The sequence below is a fragment of the Blennius ocellaris genome (genome assembly GCF_963422515.1).
Source record: "Blennius ocellaris genome assembly, chromosome: 2".
In the NCBI taxonomy this organism is placed as follows: Eukaryota; Metazoa; Chordata; class Actinopteri; order Blenniiformes; family Blenniidae; genus Blennius; species Blennius ocellaris.
Genome location: NC_137651.1, coordinates 7,008,420 through 7,034,513, shown reverse-complemented (window position 1 = coordinate 7,034,513; position 26,094 = coordinate 7,008,420). Strand labels below are relative to the sequence as shown.

Genomic DNA, 26,094 nt, shown 5'->3' with positions numbered 1-26,094 from the left:
GGACAGATTTCCTTTGACAAAATGTCCTCACCATTATGTTTGTGGAGAATCTCAACCATCAGAGTCACGATATCCTTGTGTCTTCAAAAGTCGAGTGGACTTAACTTTTTAACAAGTCCAGCTGCTTTGTAAGGCAAGAAACCCTTAAAAATCTCTAGCTCTTTCTTGGCCAGTATCTGAATCTTTATCCTTTGTTTGTAAAATTGCATGGGGACAGAACCTACATTTCTATTTCATTGGTACGAAAAAAGAAAGAAAATCCATCTCAATCAAAAAAGGACTACATACACAAATGTGAAAGGTGTAAAATATGAATACTGTGAATATGTGTACAAGTTTATATTGTACTTATACAGGTGCAGTTCAAAATACTGAAACATCATGGAAAAGTAGTAATAATCAGTTATTCGCATATAATTAAAAAGCTCCAAGCATTTCTTCGATTTTAATTGTGATAATTAAAGCCTTGAGTTAAAACAACTGTAATTTTAGTATTCTCTGTATCTAGAAGCTATTATGCTGTTAGACGTTTGGATAATATTACCTTTGCTTCTATTTTTTTATTTCTGTTTTTAAAGATGCTCCTGTAATAGCAGTACTTTGCTGTGTGCGTATTATTGAATGTGGACACAAATTAATTGAAGAGAAATTTAAACAGTTTTAACTCAGCGCTTGCTTTGTCCTTCCAGCTCCTCAGAACCGTCTCAACAGAAGACACAGTGTGTCTCACACTGGCGGCAATAAGGCGCCTTCCATTACTTCCAATATCACAGGTTCAAATGTGGCTCGTAACCTTTGGCACGTGGTTCAGTCACAAAGATGTCATAACACAAGTCGAAGTAGAAGATAGATGAAGCGTTCCAATTGGTGTCTTTTTTTTCCCAAATATTACAATTGATTTCACGTTGTATTAGTTCTGTTTGGAGCGGTAAAAAGGCACTGAGCGAGGAATAATTTTCAGTCCTACACGAATATTACCTGCAATGACATGGCTGGATTGTGGTTGGTTAGAAGCAGACAGAGCTCTAAAATCAGTTTAGGTTTGGCATGTTTTTCTTCTTTTTCTTCTTCTTCCTTAATTTTTTGTCCTTTAATGACCACTTTTCCAAACAAACGTTCTTATTCACCCCTCTCTGTAGAACGACTAACTGTTCCCGGGTTGATGGGTTCAAATGTAACAAGCAGCAGGTGTTACATGTGTATGTTGAAGCATGAAGTGATGAAGGAAGGAGAGCTGTATTGTTCATTTGTGGTCTTACTTGGACAAATGGCCATGATACACAGCAAACATTACTGTAAATGTATCAACTTTCTCTCAACTAATAAAAAGAAAAGAAAAAAAAGATAGAAATAACTCAACTTAATTCCTCTGGACCCACCTAATGAATGAAAAGTGGATTTGTTCTATTTGCACAGTTCCATTGCTATTGAGTGCCACACTGGTTGTCTGCATGGTCCCTCTCTTTAAGCCTGGCTTTTCCTTGTCCAAGATCTGGTACCACATTGGAGCGAGGGCCACTGGAGAGAGAGCAAAATACCAGATACGAAGCTAAGAACTCCAGTAAGATCCAAAAGTTTTTTCTCCTTCTTCCTTTTTTTTTTTTTTTTTTTTTTTTTAAATCAAGGGTTCTCTGCTAATTGAGTCCATCAGTAGAGAACCATTGGGGAAGGATTCGAGTGAGATGAGCACAGTTGCCGCTTCTTTTCAGTCTTTTGAACCATTTCTCCTTTGCTCTGGGGAGATGAGGCCATGTTGTTCTTTTTCACCTACAGTATGATGAAAGCGTCTTTGAAAGTTTCATTCACAAAGAAGATCCCACAGGTCTGAATCCAGGTTATTACACAACGCATTTGCATATCCAAAGATGTGTATAATTGGTTTTCTGCATGATCCACGGGTTCCAGTCACTCACGTGCTGACTAATCTGTTCAAGCTGGTCTGCGTAATGGCATCTACAAACTTGTTTCTCTTAGAAACATGGTCCCGATGCTGTAGGAGACTTTCCTCATAGAGGCCGGAGGAGCGGAGCGAGAGCTGGTCAGGGAGGCGTGGCTGTGGGACGTCCCGGCCTCCAAGAAGTAACAAGTCCCGGGGATCTCTTTGGGGAAATTCTCTGGAAGCTCCAGCCGTGAGCGAGGGACGAATGAAAAGGAGCGGTCGTCTTTCAATAACCTGTTGGTGTGGAAAAAATAAATCAATAAGTCGCGATAAAAACTCCATCAAGGGAAGTACTTGGGTAAACTGCATCACAAAATATACAATCGGTTCCATCGTCAGATTGGTTTGGTCTTCAGGTTGAGATTTGACACATTTCTATTAAGTAACTAGCGAGCTCATCATTGACCAGTGAGCGTTGACCCGGCCAGAAGTCACCGTTTTCAAGAGATACGCAAAGTGCAACTGAATATTTCTTAGGATATGAGGGACTTTTAAGAACTACTTTTGAAAGTAATGATATAAATCTGCTTTTATTGTATGCTGTATAAGTGAAGACCCACTACACTGCTTTGGGTCTATCTTCCTCCTCAAGTCCTAAACTGAAACCTCTTTCTTCCTATTTGTAGACATTTCTGGCTTTACATAGACAGACTTTTATGGATCGGATAAATTATTCATGCTTTTTCAGGTACTTTACTTTACACAATTGATTTAAACACAAACATTTATACTTTCTTCTCCTTACAAACTGCCCACTTCCTTCAACAGTTCTAGATTGCAATGGAAGGATCAAATCCACTGATAGTAACAATTTAATTCACACTCAAATGTAAGAGTACTCACGTTACATCAATAATGGCTGAATGCCAACATTGTCCTGCTTGCTTTTACATAGTGTCTCTATGACTACTTCAGGAAAGAATCTAAATACTTTTATCTCTGTACTCTGACTCCACCACCCACAATCAAATAAAACATGTATGTTAGCTGCATACAGTTACTTACTGATAAGTCGTGGGACTGACGTTGATGCACCTCGGATGGCTCCCCGATTCAAACTTGCTGGCCAGAGTCACATTGTTCCCGAACAGGCAGTAACGTGGCATCTTGACCCCGACAACTCCAGCCAGCACCGAACCTGTGTGGATACCTATCCGGAGCTGAGAGGGAGAAGGAGGAAGACGGTTTCACAATAAACATATTTGAGCAGGATTATAGAAAATTATGCGTGGTTATTGTCCTGGAAGCAGTATTCTCGTCTGTCATGCACTGTGTGGATCAGTTTGACAACTGAGTCATTCATTAAGTTCAGTTAAAGTTTCATCAGTCTGTTGGAAGTGAAATGATGGTGTCATTTCAGTGTTTGAGCCACAAATATGTCAGGCATTCTGTAGATACAGGCTATTGGGGGCTAATGTTAAAGCTAACAGTTGACACAGAGAGACAGCAGCTCTCCACTTGAACTCACACACACTTCAATTGTGTGTGTTGCTGCCTAAAGTAGTACATTATTTCATCAAATGTCATTCTCAAGCCTGGAGGTGAGCAAGTGATTTGAAAAACTTGAATTGAACTCTGGGATAAAGAAAAAAAAAAGCAAATAAAAAAATACATTTAAAAGCTATTTTCTTGTTTGCGTCTGAGGTCTGTCAGCTGTTTGAGCAGATTTTTATCGTTTGTGCCTGGAATGAGGCCATCTTGGCTTTTAAAATGACAAAGTGAAATATAACTGCATTGAATATTCATAAATTAAATAATACCGGCTGAACTGAAGGCAATTATTCATGTGTCGTATAAATACTTTATAAATTCCTTTTAACAATAAATAGTACAGTTGTGGATTTGTGCATTGGTCCCAATAAAGAAAATAGCACCACTGCGTGTCAGCACAGTTCTTAAGATCTCGTCTGATATTTGGCACCAATAGAGCGACTGTTTTCTTAAATAACCTTCAGTGCGAGGAGGATGAATCCAAAGGATAATTGATCCCATCTCATGTTCATAACATACGGCTGCAGTACGGTGCTATGTTTATAATGTATGAGTCAATATGCTCTAACCAGGGAATTCATGCTCACACCTTTTCACACATTTCAAATCCAAGCCCTAAACCTTGATATTGACTTGCAGATATTTGTAAACTGGTGTGGGGGTCCCGCATTTTGACTCTTGGATGTTGGTTGGACATTAGAAAAGTCATGTGTACCAAGTTCCTGGGCCCTAACAGACAGTAACACTCACACACGCAAACACAGTAAGTGGATTTGAGCATCCCATCACCATGGTAACCACTGCTACTTTGTGCATTCCAGCACACTGGAAGGTTGTCATGGTAACAACAGGCAAGAAGAGAAGCAAGACAGAGTGTTCAGAGAGAGCGAGAGCAAGAGAGAGAGAGAGAGAGAGAGAGAGAGAGAGAGAGAGAGAGAGAGAGAGAGGGAGGCAAAATGAATCTAAAATTAGATCGAAACTTTGACAGCAGCAGAAGAGATAGAAATTGAGGGAGAAAGGGCTGCTAGGTGCAGCAAAGTGACCTATTTTTATAGCGAAGCTGTGTATGGATGACCCTGAACTTCTCCGTCTCTACAATAGACGAACACAACACACAACTACGCACATAAAAATGCAAACACAAACACACACAAACATTTCTACATCCAACGCCCACTCTCCTCTTTATTTCTGAGTCTCAAAATACAGACACAGAAACACTCAAATGCTCTTCCCATCCTTTTAGCTATGAGTCAGCAGCATCCAGAGCACATGGCATTCAGTGAGCCAAAGACCAAATGGCGCAGCGGCACCGGCAACCAATCACATTCGAGCCTCTGACCAAGCTGGAAAAGAAAGATGAAGATGGACTGAGCCAGAGAGAGGAGGGAGTTTGTTACAGAGCGGATGCTCTTTCTTTAACACACACTCTCTAGTTTATAAGGTACAGCCAGTGTGCTTTTTTGGAAGAAACCAGAGGACGGATACTTCGGATGGTGGTGACCCTGGGTTCTACTTTGTAAAACTGCTTCGTTCTTCTTTGAGAAAAAAATGTGTGATTGAAAAGTCATATATTGAAATATTTACTTTTTTTTTTTTAAATACACAACAGACTTGTGATCAATATAATAGAGTCATGAGTCAGGTGCGAGTTTAGAGGTTTCAATATGGAACAAACGAGTGATGCTGGTCTAACATGTTGGAAGAAGATGTAGCTTCTCGACAAAGAATCATAAATACCTCTGTAAATCAGAGAATGTTTACCACTGCATGCTGTACATGCAGTTCATCTCCTAACTCGCCTCTTGGTTTGGGCGCAGCCATTGTATTAGCCTCTTTTACTGTATGTGTGCAGCTAACCTTCACTGGTGAGAATGCCGCTGAAGGTTAGCTGCAATTCATATTCAGTGAGCACTCCATCCCCCACACCTGCTCATGTACTCAAAACACCCACACGAGTGCACCCCCCCCCCCCACCCCCCCAAAAAAACAAAAAAAGATAACACCATAGGACTGATGTTATAGAAGCTACTCAGACGAACTTTCCGAAACTTTGTTTCTGCATATTTCTTTCCAGACATCTCAGTCTCCTCCGTATATTTCTTTGTGTCTCCAGGTTCATTTGGTCCAACTCTCTGTGTCATGAACCATTATCAGTCAATTCTTTCTCACAGCTCGCTGCTGGTTTGCATAACAGTGCAACACTGGCTGCAGATGAGTGCACTCAGTGAGCGGTGAAGTGTTGAATCTCTGGATAACTCCTCTTTATGGCAGCGTTTGTGGAAGAGACGAATCAGAGATGAGAGAATGACAAATGTATAAAAAAAACAAAAAAACAATACAACTCGGGAAGTAGGGAAGAATATAAGGGAGCAAATAGGAGAGAGGGAGAGAGAGAGAGACAGAGAGAGAGAGGAAAAGAGCAAGAGAGCGAGCCAAAAATGCTTGGCAAGGCCTTTCTATTTTGAGACAAATGAACAATGTGAGGAGCACAGCGACACGCAGAACAGTGTCCTGTCTGTTAGTCAGCAGCTCTGTCTTAACCTCCTCACACACACACACACACACACACACACACACACACACACACACACACACACACACACACACACACACACACACACACACACACACACACACACACACACACACACACACACACCTTCCTCTCTGTCACATCCACTTTTTTTCGAGTTAAACTTGTGAGAGCCACCCACAAGCGATAAAAATGAAGGCTGATAGTCATGTCTCAAAATGAACCTTTTGGTTTTCTCATATATTCAATAATATTTTTTATTTTTCCTAAAGTGCCAAACACAGTCTGGTCTCCCAGCAGTCTACACCTATAGTAGCGTCACTAGATAATGGTTCATGGTCTACTGAACCTGCCCTAACTATAAGCTTTATTAAATAGAAAAGTCTTAAAAAAATAGATCAGCCTCCTAAACTGAAACTGGGAGCTAGTTCACATGACAGAAGCCTGATAGCTGAAAGCTCTGCCTTCCTTTCTACATCTAGAAGACCTAGGAACCTCCAGTAAGCCTCTCATAAGCCAGCGTTCTGTTTAACACTTTAACATTTGGCATTTATTCAGTTCTTTCACAATAAAACACAGACAAAAATGATTAAAGAGTCAAATCGAGGGGTGTGCAACCATTGGCTCTGGAGACACCTTTACTCTTTTCCATTACAAAAGGGTAAAAATAAAGCTAAAAGTATTTTAACATTTTTAAACTGAAGTGATAAAACTTCTTAAATACAAGCCAAAGTACAAGTTCTGTCTGGACACATTTTATTTAATGGAAAGCGATACAATTAACCCTTTGGAGTTGGACACTTCAAGTTCAAGTTGCTTTCAGGTTGAAGTTTTATTAAAGGTCTATTTAACACTTTTAACTTGTATACTGCCTGACCAATCAGAAAAGATCTGCAGAAGACATTAATGTTTTGATATATTTCAAAACATTATTTCAAGATCAATCCAAAGATCTATAGGTATATTATAATGGATAGAAATTGTCCTGAAAATGTAGCTTTGTTTTTAAAAAAGTCAATATAGTTTGTCAAGTGGCATAAAATGTGGCTGTCAAAGGCTATTAATTGGTTGGGGTTCTTTTTCAATGTGCAACATCCATTTCTATTGGAAAGAGCAAAATTAAAGGCAGCACAAAAATGACACACTTGCAGATACTTACAGTAACTCATTGTGAGAGGCATGATCCTATTTTTGTGTGCAGCCTTGTCTGTAAGGCTAAGGCATCCTGGCAGTGACCTTCACAGGGACCAAACCAAGGAGAGACATACATAAATCATATCCCGTCTTCTTTTCTATCCGACCGATTTGAATTAAAAGCCGATGCCTCTCGAGTGAGTCTTTCATTCTTCCCCGTGCTTAATACACTCATCTTTTCCCTGCCGAACAGCTTTCCTCTTGGGATTCATGCATCATTCAAATGTCATTCTGTCATGCAGTAATCTTAACCACACCTCCAGGAGCACAAAACATGCGGTTTCAAGTTGACGACGAATTTGAGCAAGAGTACAGGATAACCTTTCGAAGGTGGGTCAGTGTTCACAACAGCTCCCGTTTAATGTAGTGAAAAAGGGGACAGCTCTGTCATTACTTATTTAGTGCTCAAAGTGTGTTTTCACAGCTTTTTCTTCTTGCAATAGAACTACTTTAAATGTCACATTACTAACATGTTAAATTAATAAATGAATAAAAAAAAAAAAAAGAAAGCAATATTACACTTGTGTTTAAGATCAGAATACAACACTGCAACATTACATATAAGTAGTACGAGTGGATTGTAAGAGGAATCCAACAATACAATCAGTATTCAAAAGAGGGTGGACAATTTGATTTTACTGTTTGCATCAAAATGAACACATCAAACTTTGTTTTTCCAGAATAACATGGTTGTGTGATTCAATATAAATAAAGTGGTTTAAATTACAGTCTTGACAGCAGCCATGATATGAGACAAAACATCATTTTTTTACTTTGGTCAACAACAAAAACATATTTAGGACATTAGTTTAGGAAGGTGTTTATAAAAAAATTGGAATAAGTGTAGGTTATAGCTCATATTATTAAATGTAGTGAGATTGATATAAATGACAAAATAAGGTATAGCGAACTCCAACTGGCATACCGCTGGTAACACTGTCTATTGCCTATGGATCTTAAGAGGTGCAAACAACAAATTATTTTAACGTGAAGTTCCTCAGGAATCTTGCATCAACTTATACAATATGTGCCCCTCGTGAGCTTATGTGACTTGGATTTTAAATGTCACTCATTTGATTTGTTTTGTCTGATCTGCAGATAAAGTAGCTTTAACCACAGCAGAACAGTAAGAGGGAGACAACTTTTACCCCTCCCGCTACAAAAATAAATCACCAGAAGAGGAGATGATCAACCAGAAGTGGCTAGACCCCCACAAAGTGGCAAATCACACCCTGATATGACCAAAAAAATGGGGATAACAATAAAGAAAACCTGTTTCTCTGCCCCCATTTGAGTGAAGCTGCACCCGGGAGATTGAGCAAGGGGGATATGCCAAAAATAGAGGTGCACCATCGTATCCTGTGTCATGCAAATACACAAGTTGAAAAAAAAAAAAGTTAGAAAAAAAGAGGACAGAATTAGGAAAGGAAGATGATAAAGTGGAGGGAAGAAAGAGGTGAGACGAACAAAGCTTTGACAATCGAGCCCTGACAAACACACAGACACATTCTGACGCATATGTTACAAAGATAGAAAGAAATACCCCACACACATATCCACATGGCACGCTGGTGCTTATAATCATCTTCCACTGTGAACACACACACACACACACACACACACAGACACACACACACACACACACACACACACACACACACACACACACACACACACACACACACACACACACACACACGCGCGCGCGCACACCCGTTGTAGTCCCATTGTTAATTCATGCAACTGGCCCATAGAAATATATCTCATTTCTCAAAAATGAAAAATAATTTCAATGGTTTTCACTTCTATATCGCTTTTATCCACCTCTTGACCCATCCCCAAAACATTGTTCATTGTTAATCACATTCACACAACAGTGGAGGCGGCTGCCATGCAAGGTGCTCAGTCCAACCATCGGGAGTTCGGTGTCTTGCTCAAGGACACTTCGGCACATGGACAGATAAGGAATGGAACCTGCAACCATCCTATTGTGGGACCACCCCACTCTACCAACCGAGACACAGCAGCCCATGTAAGTTTCAGAATTTTACAAAAAGGCCTTGGTTGGGGAGTGAGAAATGAACTAACAACCTAAAGCTGTTCTGCAACAATGGAGGTTGATCAGGGATGGAAAGTTGGTCCTTCAGATTCCTTCAGGTGTTCCAACTTTTCTAGATTATTTACAACCTTCCTGTTATCTCCAGAAAAGTAGTCTTGGAATGCATGGTGGTACCATCTCCTTATGAGCATCAGTGGAGCAGTAGTGTACTGCAGGAAAAAAGGCTGTCGCTAAACAATTGGTAAGATAAACCCACGGAGGAGAGACAGTCCATCAAAACACTTAAATATGTTTCTCAGGGTTACCTAGGTTACGTAGCCAGGGTTTGAACAGTCCTATGTGTCTCTGATTTAGTTTAATTTACAATGTGTACGTGTATTGGGTCTGTCGGCCATGTTTATGTTAATGTAGATGGTAAATGGCTCTTTATTTAGACAGTCAAGCTCACATCACCAACATTACACTCGAGAGAGAGAGAAACTTTGGGTTCAGCGTCTTGCCCACAGACATTCCAACACCTCCACGGGGCGAGACGGGGATCAAACCATGAACCTGCGATTAGAAGACCACCTGCCCTACCTTCTGAACCACAGCCATCTGTCTTGGGTTTGTCATGTCCTGCCATTGTATTGTTAAAATCCTGGACCCCGGTCCAGTTGTGTTGAGTCTTGTTTGGTTTTAATCTTGTCTGTCAGGTTCAGGCTCTGGTTCGTTGTTGTGGCTGGATCGTGCATTGTTTACTGATAAGTCTGCTCATTCCTCTCGTGTCTCTGCTGATTACCAGCTGGTCTCTTCCTGATTGTGCACACCTGCGTCTTGTCTCGCTCTCCTCCTCTCTGTGTGTTTGTGTAGTTTGCTGTGTGTTTGTTTGTAACCGGCTCATCTCAGTCTACTCAGCTTCGACGGGGCGCTTCATCCCAGACTTTCCCCTCATCTCATTAATGAACGTCTGGTTTATGACACTTTGTCCTTGTTTGTTTTGTCTGTACCCGATCTCCTGGACACTTTGTCCTTGTTTGATTCTGTGAACTCTACGTTGTTTCGAGCTTCAAGCCGTCAGTCTCCTGCATTTTGCACAAGTTCATTTTACATTTGAAGCATCTAGAGATGTTTATCCTAAGCTCACCAAGTTGCATGTGAACCTAACAGATAAGAGCATTGCCTTTATTGAGCATGATCGCTGTTTGAACTGTCGCGTATGAATGAACCACAGATAACATAACATGTGTTAGGCTGTGTAACTGAGCTCAGCAGCTGACTGATTGACTGATTTAGGAAAATTGCAGTGTTAGTCGCACAAAACTAACAAACAAACAACCCAATCAATCACTATTAGAGGACAATGTGTAACAAAAAATACACAAAAGATCATGTTAGTAAGTTTCACGACAACCAGTTTTAAAATTTGACTACTTGATAATCTAAAACAACACATGCATGTATAAGACTGTTAGATTTCAGATATAAATGCTGTCTGCTACATTGCTAAAAACAATACTTCTATTGACAGGACATACGTAGTAGTTACAACAAATTATCCCACAAGCATAAATGCAAAAAGGTAATCTAACACAAATGTATAGAACCCTTAACACTATCATTAGTTATGAAGCCACACTCCCAATTAAAAAATGCTCTAAAAGCTGATATTGTGCAGTACACTTTTTTTTTTTAGAGTGCTGAAATTTTTTAAATAGCTGAGAAATGGGAATTAATCAGATGAATAATTGATCCCATTCTCTGTTGAGAACATGGATGGCAGCAATGCAAAGCTTCAGCTATAAACTGGCTGGGACATGAATAGACACGAGTATGCAGCAAGTAATTATACACACAAACACACTCCTACACCTTTATGCAGGTTTGTCATTATAGTTCATGGGCCACATACAGTTTGGTCTCTTACTGGAGAAGTAGAAGGTTCGATTGGTTAATAACCAATAAATAATTACAATTCCGGAATGTTGTTTACGGTCATCTGCGTGTATGTTTTTATGGCCTGCAGAGTATTGATAGACGATCGAATTCTTTATCGGTCACACGTACCTACTGAATTGAACCCGTCCATAAGGAGTAATGGGCCTCCAGGCAGCAGTTGGAGGCTTGCTAAGTGACCCAGAGTGGTAGCCTGTTGGCGGTTAGTTCCCACATTTCCAACCAAGCTGTTAGTGCTGAATTACTATGGGTAGCACGCCTAACTCATTGCTTCTGAATCTCAGTTTTGTGTTGTTATTTTCTTCAATTTTTTTTCACCATGCAAACTTCCCATAGATGGTGCCCACAGCAGAAAATGCACATGCAATGTGCCCATAAAAAACATTAAAGAGTTTATCTTTTGGTTGTTTCTACATTGAACCCTCACAAGCATGCACAGCGGGAAAAAAAAGTGTGAGTGTCAGCTCACCTTTATGGGTTTCTCGTCGGGGGTCAGCACTTCCTCAGAAAGTTCCATCATCTTCAGAGCCATGTGTGCAATTGGCTTTGCGTGACTGTCCACCTTCTTATGAAGCCCTCCTGCCACACAGTAGGCATCGCCTATTGTCTCGATCTGTGCAAAGAATGAAAGAAGAGGGGCAGGACTTGAAACGAGGCCACTTTAAACTGAAGTGTTGCTCTGAGTATATACTCATTATTCAAAACCAAGTCGTTTCTGACTCGTAAAATCCCTCTATCATTACTCGTGCAATCTAAGAACTACAGCATGTGTCTGTTTCTCTCTCTTTAGACTGACATAACTCAGCGTAAGAGGTGGTGAGAGGATCAGTGTGGAGCAATGCTTCTGACCCAGATGCAACAAAACATATGCATGAACAAATCCTCAACATGTTTAGACACACAACCCAAAGCTCCACGATATGTTGGTTTCATACCGGGGTTCAGTCCCCCCATCTTGTCCTGTCTTTATCATGAAGACCGACTGTGATCGTTGAACCTTATAATGTGCCTTATAAGTAACATGTATTTATCATTTTAGCATTTAACCATACTGGACGATTTCCTGGTTTTCTGTTATCTCCTCCAAACAAACTATTCCAGTTAAGGATAGTTAAAGAGTGCTTCAGTATAGCTTAAGTAGGAATCTCTGAATCGATGACAATACGTGACACTTTCGCTTTAGATGTTGCATAAAAATGTTATTTTGAGTTTATTACACACATGCATGTATAATGAAATGATTAGTAGCACAGAGCATTCATGTGATATACACCACCAATGATGTCACATCAATTCTGAAGCAGGAGTTTGCTCATAGTCTATTTATTCAGGTCGGAATCGGTACGAATCAACTTTGCACATTCAGCAATTAGTTGTGGTTATCTCTTCTGTATGCTCTACATATTAGCTTTTTTTTTTTTTTTTTTCTATTTTTGGGATCACATGTGCATCTACACTTCCATTGCAGTTTGATGACTTCCTTGGTCTTTTTTTCCCCTTTGATGTCTTGGCATTTCTATTTCTAACATATGGCCTGTTACCAGGTAGGAGGCAAGAATGCACAGTTTAAGAAAGTACAATTCCTTCAAATTCATCAGTCTTTTGAAATATGCACATGTCAAATGCTGAAATTGCACTGATAGTGTATGTGTGGCATGTCATGCTGTCCTGGACGATTTGTTTAAATAAAATGTGTTTCTAAAAGGGCTGTACAAATGTATTCTTAGTTTGTCAGAATTAGAAATGCCTCTCTGCATGGTGCAATGCTGCACAGTTTTCGTTAACTTCTGCTCTGTTTTCTTTTCTTTTTTATTAAGCTCTTTCAATCCTCATTGATTGGCTGTAGCACTATGAGAGGATTTATTCTCAAGTGTTCTGATTGTAATGACAGTGCGGGGGAAAAATAGAAGCATATTTTCATCCTGTTACAACAGCTGCATCGGAGATAAAACAAAGATTTATATCATAAAAACAAAATATTTAATCTTTTTTTAGTGAGCAGTAGTAGCAAGTCTTGTTTGAGAATTAGCATGTGTAAATACAGCAACCGGGTTGCCTCGTTCACATCACAGCTCCAGATGAAGGAGCGAGCTCGGTGTCATGGCAGCTGACACAGTTAGTATGAAAAGGGAGGAAAAAGAGGCAAGACTTGGGAGACAAACTGTTCTCTCTCACTACAGCCTGCTGCCAACGGCTAAATCATTCCAGCAGTAACCATGACAATGCCGACATATAGGTGATTCAATCCCCTGTTCATCCTTCTATTCCTCATAGACACAAACTCTTCCCCGACTCGACATGAAGGCCCTCTTTCATGCAGACAATCTCTATATATCACCTCCTCCATATCTCTAACTATGTGAAGTGTGTCATTTCTGTGCGATAACACAGGAAAAGCCCTCTTTTTTTATGGATAACGGGCGAGTATATGGTGTTGTCACACTGACAAAGGTAATGGAGTGGAGAGGAAAGATGATGGCAGTGGAAATGATAGAGAATGTAGAAGGGGGGGGAGGGGGTGGATAACTGATCTCTTAACACGAGAGAGAGGGATGGCAGAGGAAACTGTAACTCAGCCCAAAGATACGCTCTGTCAGATGGACAATATTGACACATCTTCGTTAAGCTCTCACAGACTGGCCATTAATCAGTTACTTTTTCCACAACACATGTACACCCACTGAGAAAGTACACGCATACACACACACACACACACACACACACACACACACACACACACACACACACACACACACGCACACACACACACACACACACACACACACACACACACACACACACACACACACACACACACACACACACATCGAGCACACATACGCAGGGTGACGCCCCAGAAAGTTTTGGCCGGCTAAATTCCAAGAATGACGCCAACGAAGGCAGTGAACAAATAGATGAAGACATTACCCAGAGGAGAGGCCTTCTGCTTCTATTTCACTATTAATGGCTCTTTCTCAATACATTTTCACGATTTTCTTTGTGTGTGTCCATTTCTATGTTGTTAGATTTGAAAATTTAGTATCAGCATCTGGTCTGGGTACATCCCAGATTGATTTAAGAGGTGCGCCATCAGGAAATATGTGAGTATCAAGGTGATTTCTTTTTCCATTCTTATTCCCCCCCCTCTTTATATGTGAGAAGTCCACAGACGGATAGTACAGATTTTCACTGTCTTATTAAAACATTGATTTTTAGAACAGAACTTAATTGGAAGTGAAAGACAGAGACAGAGAGATTCATTAAAATTATAAAATAGGCTTCAGTGTAACAGTTATGACAGTTGCAGATTATGTATAAGACTTACCAGATGTTTCAAATCAAAAGCATGGGAATAGCACGAGAAGAGCCATGTTCCTTATTATTTACAGATCAGCTGAAAACATTAATACCTTTTAATGTGAAAAACACATCAGGAGTTTTAAACAGAAATTACTGCTCGGTGTGAGATGAAGCGCGTGTGGCATGGATGCTGTGTTTTTCATAAGCCGGAGAGTTTGAACACCCCCGAACTACAATTCAAGAGACTGACCATTTACTGACCTTATAAACATCCAGGATGCCGCACTGATAGTCGAAGCGCGTGTAGAGTTCATTCAGCATGGAAATGACCTGCATGGGCGTGCACTGGGCACACACGGCAGTGAAACCCACGATGTCCGAGAACAGCATGGTGACATCATCGAATTTACGAGCGGGCACGTGCTGACCCTGCCAAAGTTTCTGGGCCACGTCACCCGGAAATATGGAATAGAGAAGATCCACGGTTCTCCTCTTCTCCTCCTCCAGAGCCTGATGAGTCCGCTCTAATGTGGCCTGGGAGAAGACAGAGGGAGATTAAGGAGTTTTGTTCTGCATGCGTTGCTTTAATGAAGGCGCTGATGACAGCAATGCCCCGACGTGGGAGTACTGCACCAAATTAAAACCACTGCCGTACGTGTAACTGTGTTTGGACGCAGTTTATCTCTTGATTTTGTGTATCTGCTCATACTTATTTGTGTCTGTGAGTAAAGCCAACTAATGCCAAGTCTATGTGATGCAGCGCTATACCATTATTCACGCAGGGAAATTGACTGAGATCTGGCTATTTATAGCAGTGGCCTGGGGGAGTGGTTGCAGTGAGGCAGTGATGCAATGAGCAGATGCACCGGATTGGGTTAAGACTCAGTGACTTGCTCAAGGGTACTTTGAGAGCAAATTATAGGAGCAGATCCCAGGAGCCACATTCTTCCAGTCAGTATGAATTTATACAATCAACACAGAGATGTCGCTCGTCTGTATAGCTTAACGAATAGATTCACAGTGCATGTTTCAGTGTTGTTACATGTGTATTGAGAAATGCTAAGACAAACTAACTGGTAAACATACTGAGCTGTTGCTTGTGATTATTCACTCATTCACGTTTCAAGATTGTGTATTTTTCGCTCAATGCCATTGGTGAGGAAGACTGGTGTCTAAAGGGATGAAGAGACCTGGCTGACATGTTGCTGACTGTTTTTATAGCAGGTATGGGAAAATGTGATCAATGCGAGGGCCACAACAATGTAACTCTCACTACCAAATTACGGTAGAGCACATCAACTTCAATATGATTGTGTCTGCCTGATTATATTCAACGTGCATGCTTTAGATCAATTTTGCCAAGAGATAAACTCAGTAATCCAGTATTTTGGAGTTATTTTAATTGGAAACTGGCCGACGTACTTAACATTACCATCAATCTACCCTATGTGGATTTTGGAGAAAATAGCTAGTAAACGTATAGGAACTTGCAAATGTAGTCAATTCAAGGAACAAGTATAGAACATTTGTAAAAAAAAAAAAAAAAAAAAAAAAAAGGTCATGGGCTATTTCATAAACATAAACAAAATTCACTCCTCCCTATACAGTGGAATTCAAACCTGTGAACCAATCAACTTGTGAAAAGCTGCTTAATTCCCCACAATTTATATTTTACAAATAAAGGAACTATGAATACCCTTTTATAAGTGCGTTTTCCATCTTTTTTTGCATTTGTTGCCAATCAAATGCATTCACCGTACATCATGACGTGTCTGGAGCTGTCCGGGTTCAGGGATATGTAAATTCAAAGTAAATGCATTCATGTTTGTCAAATAGGACAGGAGAAATTGGAATGTTATATTATATTGGTATTATACTTTTATAGTGAGTCTATTTATCATAACGATAATTGTTCCCAATAAGCTGAGGTTACCCTACTTCGGTTGTAATAGAAGGTTTGTAATAGAAGCAATCGTTTTACCTTGAGTTTGTCCATTCTCTTCTTCAGGCCGTCCTGAGCTTTGGCCTGTTCTCCCACCAAAATAACATCCCGGGTGGCGTCATGGATCGGAATATCTGACAGATGGAGACCTCTGCCCATCAGCTCCTCCAGCTTGTCAACACGCGGGGAGCCCAGAAACATCAGGGAGCAGGACTCTGGCACATGGAGCATCTGCCCTTTCAACTCCATCACCTGGAAGGAAACACAATCCAATGAAAAACCAAAAAAAAGAGTATTTAGCATAGTTCTGTTTGTTTTTCATTTCATACAAATCATACAAAAGCTCCAACCTTCAAAAACGAAAACTATATTGGCTGTTTTAAAGGGCAGGACTCTACAATGTAGAAACATTTAGACAACTTTAGTGCAGATAAAGCTTTGACCTTCCCAACACCTGTGGTGTCCCCTCAAGGGTGCCCCAAAAGCCAGGATGAAATCCAGAGATTTTTTAGATATTTAAATCTGACAACGACTCCCAGTACATTGTAGTTCATGTTAAGTAAGCCAACAGCCACTTTTTACTATTTCCACAACATTATTAATTAAATAAAAGAAGTGATTTATTGGTGCCACTCTATGCTATTCTAACTACTATTACAAATTACTTTTCTGTCTGAAAGTCACTGTAAATCTAGACTCGTGATTCCAATTGTTACATCCTGATGTCTGAAACGCTGAATAATTTCAACTGTCCAGAAACATCTCCAGGTCATTGCTTCAGTGAACACTTACACGAGAGACATGCATTCATTCATAACATCTATCCTGGTCTCTGCATGCAATTTGTTTTCCACCAAAAACTACAAAAGCGTAAGTTCACCAGTGTTTGCAATCATCTCTATCATCTATAGGCCGGACACACCTGCATCAACACACACTCCATACATCCATCACAACACACAACAAAAGAGATTATGAATACAGCATCAACAGATTACAGTTACTCTAATCTGCGATGCAAGCTGACCTATGTGAGAAGAGTCTGTCAACACACTGGGATAAACTGTTGACCTAGATAGTAAGGAGACAGTCCTGTCTGTCACTGTCAAAATGTCACCAGGTTGACTCAGGCTGCCTGACCTCAAACAACAAAGCTTTAACTGAAGTTTCATTATCTATAATAATGTGGACATTGGAGCATGTTTGGAGGCTAACGCATACAGGCACAAGGCTAAATATGCTAAATATACACACGCATCTGTACAGTATCTCATCAGCTATGTCTATGGTCATAACATCTAAACAGAAGAGAATTTGAAGAACAATAGTAAAAAAAAAACCATCAGATCTCATGAAATTTTCCAATATTTTGAGCATATTTTTGATTTTCATGACAGGTTGTAATGATAAAGAATAAAACCAAAAAAAGGCTAAATATATTAGGGATGGAGCCGATCTGATCCAGTATATGCAGTGAAGGCCACTACACAGTGGAACAAGCTTCTCAACACTATAAAAACATGTTCTACCATCAAGGGCTTTAAAACTGGTGTTTCTCTTGGTCCAGTATTGGCCTTATTTTGGTATTTTTAATGTTGCCTTGTCTGGTTGTTGAGGTAATTTTATTTCTTTGTGTTGTTTCATGTCTTGGTATGCATCTCTCTGAGTTAAACATTGCCCTGTGAATGTCTTTGTTATGTATGTATGGGTTGTCTTTTACTGGCCACAGGACTGCAGATGCTAATGAACTTCCGGCTGTATCTGGTACGATGCATCAAATGGCAAGATTTGTTTAAATTATACACGGTGCCTTTCAAATAAATAAATAAATAAATGAATGAATGAATGAATAAATAATAAATAAATAAATAAATAAATAAATAAATAAATAAATAAATAAATAAATAAATAAATAAATAAATAAATAAATAAATAAATAAATAAATAAATAAATAAATAAATAAATAAATAAATAAATAAATAAATAAATGAAAGTATCAGTATCGGGTTCCAATACAATGTAATTTGTGGATCTGAAATTTCTGATCCAACCGGCGGAGATTTCCGATCCATGAAGCTTCATCTGTGTTTTACTGTTGCTGAATTGACTCCACAAGTGTCTCCCTGCCGGCTGCTCCACTCGCTGGCTGCAAAATGTGGAATGGATTTCCTTAACGGAGGTGGGTCTCAATGAGACATGGAGCAATGAGTCAGGAAATCAATTTCACAGTTTGCAGCCAGCAAGCAGGCTAGTGTGGTAGCACTGTCCTACCCGACTTTTCATGACATGTCCGCTGTTCAGATGTATTTTACGCAAAAAACACTGCAAAGCATCACAGCAACATGGATGTTTGCAAAGCCGTTGTGCAGCAAGGCGCCACTCTGCAGCCAGACGTCACCGTTTTAAAACGCCAGCTCGCCGAGGAGAACAGCACTGACTGCGGTATCTAAACAATGAACAGCAGCTCCTCCGTGCTGTAGCAGGTGATTCACACCTCCGTGAAGCTGCGTCCTACTCCACGCAAAACTCCCTGAAAATAGTCCCAATCATTTGTGCTGCATTGCTAAATAATTTCCCCAGGCTTTAATGAAATGATTCTGAGGTTTTAAAGATATAACCAGTTTATTATGAGATGATGACGTTACGCAGACCCCCACATTGTCCAAGCGGAACAAAACTAGTTTGTACTGTTTCCTTTTCTGACCTTCTACTAACCTCAAGTTGCCTTTTGAGAGAATAGATGCATACATTCATACATTTCATACTTTCCTGTAGAGAAAGGTTTATTACAGCCTCATATATAATCAACAATAACGATAATAATATAAAATCAAACAGCAAGATATTCAAATTCAGGCATCGGGATCGGAAGTCAAAAAATGTGGATCGGTACATCAGTAAAATATATCAGTTCCTGTGTGATTTTCTTGCATGTGCAGGATTTACTAAATGTGTATGAGGAATAAAAAGCGAGCAGACGGCCATGACACAATGTGAGGGTACAACATGGGCAGCAGATTCCTCGTACATGTTTTGAGATGTTACTGCCCTTTTGAACGAGGCTCTTAGTTGTGTCACGGTGCTAACCAGCTCTGCTGGGGGCCCTGTGGATACGCCACTTTGGATTTCCCTCATCCCACCAGTCCGTGTGCCCGTTTCCTCATTTCTGTCCAACTGCACCTTCACATGTCTTTAACTCCTGCTTGTCTCTCTCTCTCTCTCTCTCTCTCTCTCTCTCTCTCTCTCTCTCTCTCTCTCTCTCTCTCTCTCTCTCTCTCCATACTTTCTCTCTGTCTCTTCAATTCCTTCTTCCTCTCTCCCTTTCTCCATAGTGTCAGATAGATTATTCCGCCAGTAAGCACACTGCAGCCCTGTTTTATTTATAGCACAAGGCTCTCCTAGGTCTGCATAATACATACAGTCTACACACACACACACACACACACACACACACACACACACACACACACACACACACACACACACACACACACACACACACACACACACACACACACACACACACACACACACACACACACACACACACACACACACACAGTGTTTCCCTACACACATCCAACAGGGAGAGGCACATACTGCGTTCAATGTCTGTTTCTCAACAATATATATAAACATGCATACAAATATATATAAGCACATATGCAGCCGACACTCCACAGGGTCTGACATAAAAGACACACCCATCCCTCGTTGTGATCCCGTTAACAGCTCATTAAGAGACTCTATTCTGTACGTTATGAGACATGGCCATTCTGCACAACTGCAAATTCTCATTTATGCAACAGCTGCACAAATAATGCATTCCGCATTCAGGATGTGATATCTGAGTTGCAGAAGAAGCCGAGGTGAGCAGACCTACTTGCACATGAACTCTAGGCAGGTAGACAAAAAAAAAATGTAAACACAACAGCTGCTAGTGTGAGCAGATGTCTGCATGAGCTACTGTTTTCTGAGGTTGTGTCTGGTCGAATGGGAGTGCTTACATGCCTGACATACTGATGAACATTTCCATGGACACTGTAAAATCAGGAAGGCCAAATACATGGTGAATAATACCAAGCAACACTAATGCTGCTTGTACAAATACACTCTTCTTTCACCTGTTTCAACCATGTTGGTTAATGGAGGGGGGGGGGACCCTGAAAGAGCAAAATATTTTCTCAGTTAATTCCATGATCTTAAAATCAATTTATCTTCTACACTGCTTTATTTGGTTGAAGGTCGTGGGACACTGGAGCCAATCCCAGTGAACAATGGGCGGAGCCAGTGTACACCCCGGACAGCTCTTTTGTCCATCACAGAACAAACAAACACATTTACATCTGTGGGCTATTTAGGGTCACATACATATGTTTAGAGTTTGAAAGGAAACTGATGTAACCCAGGCAAACAGCCTAGATGCCCATATAATTCAGAACAAAGAAAAAGACTCCAGTAGAGTCAAATCAAGTGTTGGGAACTTGAAACACACTGCTTCTGTAAAGTCTGGTAGGACTGGGATCATGTCACCAGAGATGGAATAAGTACTCAAAATGTGCACTCAAGTACAACTTCTGCTACATTGCTTAAATAAACATACTGAAGTGAAAGCACAAACTCATTTTTTGAAACTATTCAAACTATTCAACTTTTTTTTAAACGACATTCAATTGCAGTATTCCATTAAATCCCCTACTGTGAAACCTTTAAATCACATTTCTCAAACAAATTAAACCCTGTATAAAAATTACACAGTGGTACACAAATGTAGACATTTTTTTTATGTTAACTAATTAAAGCTACTAGCAATAAAAAGTATACATAGTAGAATTATGTATTTAAAAGTAGCCAAGTCGATTACATGACTAAAATTGTACTTGAAGGTGGTTGGAAAAAATATTTTAAAACATGAATAATGGTTCAAATACCACCAAAACACTACTTAAACACAATAATGTGACTTTCTATAAATTGTCACCCTATTGACGATGTGTTGTTGCAACAGTAATTCTCAGTAGTGGGGGTAATGTTGTACTTCTCTGCTGCATGGAGAAACTGATTACTTTGAGAATTGGTGGAGAATTGAAGTCTCTCATTTGCTTTGCACCAGTGTGTCCTCGTGATGGTGAAATAAATGGGACACGTTTTGAAATCTGACAGCGACATTTACAGGATGTGTACTTTTAATCAAGGTTGAACGATAGACCAATGCTGGCCGTATTATTGGTCGATAAGCAAGAAAATTCAATTACTGCTATTGTGGTGATAATTACATCCGATAATGTGGAGCCAAGAAACACCACTTCTCTGTTCCTTCTCTCCAATGTAGAATTCATTCAGTGTTGGAAGTGAGCTCTACACACACACACACACACACACGCACGCACACACACACACACACACACGCACACACACACACGTAGACAATATTCACCATAATCTAACAGTAAGCATCATATGTTGAACAAAGTTGAAAGTAGACGTTCTCACTGCAGGTCTTGGAGCTCAATTCCGATTTCTCCATCAGACTGCAGTGTGAATGTTATCTGACCTCAAAGTGACCCGCATGCGCAGATGAAGACATGACGCCGCAAGGTTTACAGAAGTAAATATGGATGGAGATTCACTGTGACAAAACCTTGCATTGTTTCCAATGTTTCCTGGTGGTGCTGCTTCCCCCGACGCAGATTTGTGACGTCAGTCTCACGTCAATGACTTGAAAGTCGCATACGTGCAACCCTTACAGTTCAGACAGCGGTCGTATTGAAAAACATCCGAGACACGTCTAATTTGGGACCACAACTTTCAAATCTATAGAAAGTGGTCATGTTGATATAAAGCACACCAAATGATCCAGTACCATGACTTCACCCAAACTCACGTTTACTATAAAAATATATTTTCTAAATCTCACATGCAGCAGAATCACCATCATCAGAGATGAAAGGGTAACAGAAAGCTTCAATTAAAAAAAAAAAAAAAACCTTCAAAGTACAGTTACAGTACAGTTTCATGTACACAGTGTAATGTTGGATATGACAGTATGAAGAGAACGGACTTCCAGTCACTAACAACATCAGGTTGAATCTAATGGTGCCGCAACCTTGTATTAGGACTGCAGGACAACAGCTGGAAACATTCACAGATGTTTTCTGGTGTTTTCATTTTCTGTTTCTGTTTCAGGAGTTTAGTGTTACACAACAGACTAAATTTTCTTTACCGCACCTGTTTTTGTCGCTTTTCTTGCCCCCAATCACCCATGTATGGTGCAGGTATAATTATACCACACTGCCTCACCACCTTATTCTCAGCGTCCGTCTCTGGTTTTCTGTCACTCCCATTTTCTGTCCCGCTCGTAACACACACGCACGCACGCACGCACGCACGCACGCACACGCACGCACACACACACACACACACACACACACACATCCCTGGAGGCGGTCGCGTTGGCCTAGTTGTGCATCTCTGTTTAACTCAGCACTCTCTTCTGCCTGCATCTCTGCCATCACGGCGCGGGGAAACGCAGAGGTGAGTGAACTGTGAGGAAGGAAGGCAAAAAGCAGCTCAATGGTTTGAGAAGAAATCAGGAGAGATATGAGGGTTGAGTCCAGAGAGAGAAGAGAGGAAGAGGCAAAACCAAACGGGAGCAAAACCTGAGATAACAACTGAGAGAAATGGTTGCATTAAGGATAATCTGGGAAAAATGAAAGGGGAGAAAAATACAGACTAAAGGAAAAGAATGGCGATAGCATCAAGAAAAACAAGTAGTGGTGATCCAATTTTTTCTCTATGTGGAATAGAGAAAAAATATATGTTGTTGTTTGTCTACTGCAGCTTTGTACAAGATCCCTGACTGAAGAAAATATGTATTACCTGTCTTGCCGTTAGATTTACTAGATTTATCTAATATTGTTTCTATAATTAGTCAAAAAATGTGGTGTGGAAGTGCTTCTGTCTATAATTTGCCTATGATTCGATGGCTGCACTGCAGTGGTTCTATGGCCCACAGCAATGACTTATATAAAGGGGCCTGTTTCTCTGTTTCCTGGTAATATCTGAATTTTCTGAAAATCATAAAGTTCCTGAGAGTTTTTGGTAGAAGAAGTGTGCATGCCAAATCCTGTCAGTTGCAACAGGTTGGGAATGAAAGGACTTGAGGTAAATGTATCTCAGAAAAGCAATACTTCAAGACCAAAATAGCACTGAAGTATCACAAATAGGCCAATAAACATTTTATAAATATGATTTATGCCCAGTTTTCATATAATTGTAAATAATTAACTAATAATACATATATTGCTTTCTTAGAAGATACATTGAAACCAGATATGTTACTTTTGATTTATATTGTATATTCAAATCCTACTTTAAGTGGTGGCTAAAGTAAGTAAAGTCACATTCTCTACCTCAGGAAAGGTATAAATATACATTTAAATGTATTGCATGAATAGATGTCAAATACCATAATGTAGAACTGTGCATCTGTTAAAAATGCAGTCAATTACTTATGTTACAAAGTTGCAATCAATTCCTTTTGTTTTGAAACACAGGATTTAGCATTGCTAATTATACGAGTAAAGCAGATTTGTGGAAAATCTGCCTAAGTATGTCTACTGCATCACTTCACAGTGCCAACAGCTCAGAAAAAGTCTGAAGAAATAGGTCCCAACATTTGTCGATTTGATATTTTTCAAATATGTAACAAAATTCACAGGAGCATGAATGTCCTCCAGTGCTATGATGTTAATGTCATCAAATTCACTTCACAACTATGAAGCCTCTAAATCAACCTTTCCAAATGAGAAGAGCAACATCAGCAAGCAACAATACGGCATGGCTTTTACGAAGCGTTTATCACAAGGCCACGTGAGCAAGTAGAATTAATTCTAATGCCTTGACGGTTATTAGATTCTGTCGGAATCCAAAGGCATTTTCCTTTATTAAATTACAGTTCGGAAAATTAGTATTCCGATCAAACCTGAGTGCTATTATTAGCTTCTTGATTTCCAATTGAGACCTGCCTTTGTCCTGCCTTATTCAAAGGTAGACACTCTGTTTGCATATGTATGCATTTTGAATTTATGCAGTGTTTCTTATAATAACAAGGCCAGTAGAACACAGCCATGTTGAAGATATGATTGTTGTAAAGATTAGGTTGCCATTGCAACAGGGATCTGAGAAAACCCAGGAGGAGAAAACCCAGCTGAAGGAGGTAGAGAAGGAAATAAAAGCAGAAGGCATAGTGGCAGTGAGGAGGGAGAGGGAGGGAGACCATATGGAGATGCGGGGAGAAAGCGGGGCACTGGACTTGAAAAATGGAAAAGAGGAATGACAGAGGAAGAGTGATGGAGATGATAGCAGGAGGAGGGACAGCAGGAGATTGTTTTTTTTTTTTTTGGTGAGCAGACTTTGGCATGTCAACAGACTCATTTGCATGAACCATCAACGAGCAGCACAGAGTCAATGAGTCAGCCTCTCTTATCTTGCTCACATGCATGCACGTACACACACACGTTGTAGTTTCAATCAGTAATGAAGAAACTTTTCACCATCAAATAGGGACAACGTAAACTACAGGAAAGTGAGCATGAACATGTCAGTCACCACTATCCTCCATCATCTCATTGTGGATTGTGGACGGACGCTGAGGAAGGGGAACAAGTCTCCTGGCAGTCTGCTGCTCAGACTATCACAACTTAGAGCGACTTGAGAACGTGTATCCGACTGCATCCTCAACAGCGCCCAGCAATAGGCCTGTCAAGAGTCTGACTTACTTCATCAACTACGCGTGCGTGCGTGCGTGCGTGCGTGCGTGCGTGCGTGCGTGCGTGCGTGCGTGCGTTCACCATGCTGCAAGAATGAAAAGTTGATTAATGCATCATATTTGGCAGGATACAACACTTGAGCCCAGAGATAACTGACGTGTGATCCATATCATCAACATCAGTGACACAACTTGAAACCCACTCAAACTGCAATGACATGCTGGGAATCTCCCTAATTGAGACACTCCACGAGTCTAGCTGCATATTCAGATGCACTCGTAAAGAAAAAAAAAAAAGACTGTAGTGGGAGAATGATTTATATCAAAAATCTGAAAAAAGCAATTAAGGCCTCTTGCCTGTCTGAACATTCCAGAGTGTCTATTGCTTTTCCTGATGGATAAATGACAATAAATATGAAGTCAATACCAGAACACAAATATTTTTCAAGCGGTTGAGATCATCGTTAAATGTGAAGGAAATGTGAAAAAATGACATGTATTTCCCAACTTACTTTTAGAAAAGTGATCAGTGCCGTCAAAGTTATAACTCATACACTATTCATGCTGTCTGACTGCTGGGATCACGGTCCTTCCATCCTGACTTAATGAAGAGAAACTTCAAACACTTCAGCATCTCATAATGAGGTATTCTTGGCAGCCCTTGCTTTTAATTCTCCATAATGAATCTTCCCGATAACAAACAGATGAAAGAGATACCATGAGGAGTAATGTTCCGTAGAGCAGTGGCCATCCATTTTACAGTAATTCACACATGGCTGTCAGTGTGGCTGAAGCTGAAGTTGAAGTGAAAAAGCGTGTGAATTTCTCCAAGATGGCAGAAAGTTATTTTCCGGTTTCATGACTAATTTTTCCTCTTTTTAAAGTAGCAAATCCATATCGGGTCAACCATCACATTTCACTTCTATT

The 26,094-nt window shown here is 40.2% G+C and overlaps 1 protein-coding gene across 1 annotated transcript in view; it reads right to left on the bottom strand.

The window, feature by feature from the left end:
- Positions 1 to 1,953: 1,953 nt before the first annotated feature.
- The window catches only part of gucy1a2 (guanylate cyclase 1, soluble, alpha 2), a gene marked incomplete at both ends in the record, with an annotated part of 39,822 nt that continues 15,681 nt past the window's right edge, over positions 1,954 to 26,094 (bottom strand). The window contains 5 exons of the mRNA XM_080508422.1: positions 1,954 to 2,173; positions 2,945 to 3,099; positions 11,624 to 11,767; positions 14,716 to 14,988; positions 16,436 to 16,648. Coding sequence (XP_080364548.1) covers positions 1,954 to 2,173; positions 2,945 to 3,099; positions 11,624 to 11,767; positions 14,716 to 14,988; positions 16,436 to 16,648 — 1,005 coding nt within the window. The remainder of the gene's footprint in view (positions 2,174 to 2,944; positions 3,100 to 11,623; positions 11,768 to 14,715; positions 14,989 to 16,435; positions 16,649 to 26,094) is intronic.